The sequence below is a fragment of the Pinus tabuliformis genome, chromosome 3_2 (assembly GCF_031772625.1).
Source record: "Pinus tabuliformis cultivar Carrire ecotype Pingquan chromosome 3_2, CPIR1, whole genome shotgun sequence".
NCBI classification, from domain to species: Eukaryota; Viridiplantae; Streptophyta; class Pinopsida; order Pinales; family Pinaceae; genus Pinus; species Pinus tabuliformis.
In genome coordinates this window covers 557,664,996-557,669,946 of record NC_142302.1, presented here as the reverse complement: position 1 = coordinate 557,669,946, position 4,951 = coordinate 557,664,996, and the positions used below count along the sequence as shown (strand labels likewise).

Genomic DNA, 4,951 nt, shown 5'->3' with positions numbered 1-4,951 from the left:
TTAACGTTCAAAGTAATCTTGGAATTTTCACATGAACTTAGGGAACCATCAATGATTGAATCGTGCAAATGCAAACAGAATATCCTGCATTCATACACAAAAGGACAATTTTCTTTTTATGCAAATAATCAGTTGTTGCAGCCCTGCAGGCAGTGAAAATAATGAAACGTTTCTGCTTTCATGCACGTGATATCTTGTTCATGATAATATTTAACCAATCTTATATTAACATAAATGAAAAAGACTATAGATCCTCAATTCGAAACTAATAGGAAACTATTTACAGACAGACTATAGTTCTTTTTTGGAAATGATTTTTTTGGTAAAAGCCAGTAAGAGACCTCCACTGTACCTATTACAATCACAGTAGTATGCGGCACACTTTGCCTTGAAAAACATTCTGCCAAAGGCAATTATAACTAGTTGCCTCACCTCAGAGGGTTTCCTTTTACAGCTTCTTCAATCAATAGCAACGATCTCAAAGGATAAAATGAGAGCCAAAACAAAGAATGATATGCTAACGAAGGAAAGAGGAAAGAAAAAAGCCTAGCCAGTGGAAGTATATACCAATGTTAATAATTGTGATTTTGATGTGGCTAAGTTCAGATCTCAAACATAACTCCATCCTTATTGTCCCCCACGTCTTCAGCCACTCATATTAGTGACGGAAGCATCAATGTCATCGCTCCCCTGCTTAATTTTCGCCAACTCGATCTGGGTCTGCTCCAAAATCCGTCTCTTCTGCATCTCCAAATCCCTGTCAAATTCCCTCCTCATCTTCTCCAAATCCAACATCTGCCGTTTCTTACTATTTTCAATTCTCTCATAAATCTCCCCAAATCTATGAATGGAATCAGCCAAAATCCTGAACGAATCCTCGTCCTCCTTTCGCCGCTTCAACGTCCTCCCTTCATCATGCTCCTCCTCTTCCTCTTCGTCTTCGTCTTCCTCGTCCTCCTCCTCTTCTTCGCTGGGCGAATCCCCGGGGCCATCCCTAACCTCCTCAAACCTGGAGTTATTCAAACAAATCCTAGGTCTCAAGGGCACTTGAGAGACAAATTCCCCAGCATCCATGCCATAGGGCAGCCCAGTCTGCCAAGGAGAAGAATTGAGCAGTGCATCCATGTATTTGTAATAGACCCACTTGCTATCAGGGCTCCTTTGTCTCTCCTTCTTGTACTTCTTCTTCAATGTGTCCAACCTGTTCCTGCACTGTATATCGGTCTTGAAAACCTTTGAAGCAGCCGAAACGGTCTTTGCAACCTCAAACCACTGTTCCAGCTTCAAGCTCTTCTTGCCCGCCTGCAAATATTTCTCCCCCCATGTCTCCAGCAATATCCAAGTAGCAGCTTCCGACCAATCATCCCTGGAGCCCTTCGCTTCAGGCCTACCCAAATTATATTCCGGGTTGTTCTTGGGGAATAAATTTGGGGACGAGTTTCGAACTCCGAACCTGTCGACAGCTGGCTTGTCGGGTGTCTTCTGTATGTTCTTGCCTCGCGTGCCAGACTCCTGGGCTTCTGGATGGTTCTCTGACTCATCTGCTTCGTCGTCCCCGTAATTCCCCTCCTCTTCCTCTTCCTTCTCCTCTTCTTCCTCCTCGTCTTCTTCTTCGTCTTCAAACGCAGCGGTAGGTTCGTGGGGCGCCGGCCTCAATGGTAGCTTGGGGCGATGGAAGGGATTGCTGGTATGCGACTGGTGGTATTGCAGTGCATAAGCATTGGGCGGATAGCGGGCATCATCGTCTGTGTCATCCATGACGAATTTGAGTTGGATTGTTCATAAAATCTTCTTCATTTATGACTCGAAAATTCTAATCATCCATAAAGTACGGATGGTCAAAGCCAAATGGATGACCAGAGCTCAATGATAGCGAATGCGTTTTTTCAAAAGAGAGGAACCTACAACTAAAGTCATCGCTTCCAGGTGGTGGGTTCAAGCCTCGCCGCCACTAGTATATCTTTTCGCGGCCTTAAATGTGGCGAGATAATGTGAACAAATGAAACTCATGAAAGTGAAGTAATTATCTTTCACCCGGCCAGTATTGAGGGGCCATCGTAGGCGTTGTACGCAACAAAATAGTTTGGACGGGGGTGGGAATCCTCAAGAAAAAATAAATTTAAAAATCGAGTAGTTGGAGTGTTTGAATCAGTGAAAATGGATCAGTGTTATTAAGAATTCTAGGGCACCCAAAATCCTGAAGTTTGATAGTGATAATCAAGATTTTCAAAAATTTATGCCAAAACTTTTCATAACTTTGTTAGAATTTTTGAACTATTTGTGGGTTTTTTAGACTACACGATTGGGGTACACGCATGAGCTAGTAAAACCTTGATAACAATTTATTTTCCTAGTGTTCTTATTGGCGTGAAACTTTACAAATATGCATGACATGGTTTCACTTATAATGTGATTTTGCATTGTTCTACTTATCTTTCCGGTCATACTAAAGTTTCAAGTGGAAAATAGCATGGAGTGACATATGAATTTCCGATTAGTGTTTGGTTTGATGATGAATGCAAAAACGCAAGAAGAATGTGGAAAGAGTCAAACAAGGATACCATAAAGCTCAAAGGTTATAAGCATATATTAAGAAAGAAAAACGTTGATTTCGTGGTTTCAAAAAGGGAAAAACTAATCTTCCTTGGAAAAATAATCCCAAATTATTTTGGAATGAGCTCCAACCGAAAAAGGATGCAAACTCAAAAGGTATCACAGTTTCTAAATGGTTTGACTATGCAAGACAACTCTATGCGTAGGATCTCAAGGTTGACCATCCTCCCTTGGTCAACACTGATACAGAACTCTTCACGGTGCAAGAGGTAGAGATGGGTATCAAGAAGTTGGGTGTTGGAAAAGCAAAAGACTTAGATGAACTCCAAGCAGAGTATCTAAAGTGGAGCTCAAAGATTCTTGCACCTCACATTACAAAAAAATTCAACAACATCCTACAACAGGGGTTCCCCACAAATTGGACAGCTAGTCTGGCAATACCCCTTTTCAAAATTGGTGACATCAGTAATTCCTCCAATTATAGGTCCATAATGATAAACCCCTTGTTTGCAAAGTTATTTGGAAGCATGCTAGAAAATAAAATCAACAAGTGGGCAGAAGAAAGAGATAAGCATGCTAAAGGGCAAGCAGGTTTTAGACCTAAACATTCCACAGTTGATCATTGTATAACTTTAAGGCACATCATTGAAAAAGCTTGGGAGAAAAAGGAAGAAGTGTTTTGTTGCTTTGTTGATTTCATAAAAGTGTTTGACATGGTTCCTAGACATAAGCTTTGGCACGGAATGGAGGAACTTGGGGTTCCTAAACATTTGAGAGCAATTGTGCATACGTTGTATGAAGAGGTGAAAGTCAAAATTAAAATTTCAGCAAGCATTTCTGAAAGTTTTAGAAGCGATATCGGAGTCAAGCAAGGTTGTTCATTGTCTCTTACCCTTTTTTGTTTATATATCGACAATCTTGAGGAGTGGTTAAATTTGCAAGGGGGTGATGGCATCCATTTGGTCAAGTTTGTTATAAGACTTCTTTTGTATGCAGATGACCTTATTCTGATTGCTAAATTTGCTCTTGGTTTGCAAGAGCACTTACTATCCCTTGAGCATTTTTGTAGAAGGGTGGGGATGCAAGTCAATATTAGCAAAACGAAAGTAGTGGTTTTCTCTATAAAAAGGACATAACCAACGTAAGTTCTACTTTGAAGACAGCATTCTCGAAGAAGTTGTGGATTACAAATACCTCGGAATTGACTTCAACAAAAATCTAAGTTGGGATGGTTGTAGAACGAAAAGAACTTTGGGGGAATGGAAAGCATTTTATGCTTTTCAAAATAGGTGTAGAGAGGCAGAGTTATGAGACTGGAAAACCACTCAAACTCTTTTTGGTCTTCTAGTGATTCTGGTGATTCTCTATGGTTGTGAATTGTGGGCCAGTGTTACATCTAACATGAAGTGGAAACAAATTGAGAAAATTCAAAAGTGTTCGATTACAAACAAATTCAAAATTAAAAGTGCAGTTCCTTATGCTATCTTGTTAAGTGAAATAGGGGCTACTCCTATTGAGGCAATTGTTATTGTGCGACTCATAAGTTATTTAAAAAAAATGAGCAAATGGAAGAGGGTGGATGGCTTAAGGTTGTCTTTAATAACATATTGTGCAAAAGAAAGAAGACTTGGATGCATCAAAATAACAAATGGTCTAGTAAATGGGGTATTTGCTTAAACATGTGTCCAAAAAATAGTGAAGAGATAAAAACTTTTGTTATGGATAAGTTTCGCAAGAGTACTTGGGATAAGGAGTTAGGGAGAAAGAAAAAATTACTATATTGAAGTGTTTAATCTCACTCAATCATCCACAAAAAGCGTACATAGAGGCCAATATTTCTTGGAGAGCCAAAATTATTATTACTCGGTTAAAGACTAATTCTCATCAACTTCGTTGTGAAACAGGGCGCTGGAAAAGGCCAAAAGAAGTGTGGGAGGAAAGAGTATGTATTTTTTGTTCTTCCGGAAAAATAGAAACAGAAAAGCATTTCATTTTAGAATGTGAGGCCTTCAAAGACAACATGGAAAGTTATGCAGATATTATCGCAGATAGCTCTTGGGATAATCTATTTAGCGAGGGGTTTGTCGAGAAATTGGAAGCGTTTATTGTGAGGCTTCACGGGAAAAGAGTCAAATACATCGATGAGATGAAGAAGCAATATGTCCCATAGGCTATCTTTAACTTCGTAGACATTAAAATAATTTTCATTCTTTCTTTTTTTCTTTTTTCATATGCAATAATAGTTAAAGTATCTTAATTAAATTCAAATAAAATTATATACTAACTTTACACTTTTCTAGTATCTGATTACAATTAAAATAACTTAATAAAAATTTAAAAAAATGATATGAATCTTAAAATTACACAATTAAATCAAAATCCATTGAAAGAATTGTTA

General features: G+C 38.7%; 1 protein-coding gene across 1 annotated transcript; it reads right to left on the bottom strand.

Annotated features, from left to right (window-relative positions):
- Nucleotides 1-207: 207 nt before the first annotated feature.
- On the bottom strand, nucleotides 208-1,974 carry LOC149181741 (trihelix transcription factor ENAP1-like). The gene has a single exon (XM_089416687.1). It carries the CDS (start codon nucleotides 1,756-1,758, stop codon nucleotides 646-648), a length of 1,113 nt encoding a protein of 370 aa, XP_089272813.1. The 5' UTR covers nucleotides 1,759-1,974; the 3' UTR covers nucleotides 208-645.
- Between the last annotated feature and the right edge of the window lie 2,977 nt (nucleotides 1,975-4,951).

Excerpts from the sequence above, each read along its gene's own strand:
- LOC149181741 (XM_089416687.1), bottom strand. The coding sequence starts at position 1,758 with ATGGATGACACAGACGATGATGCCCGCTATCCGCCCAATGCTTATGCA.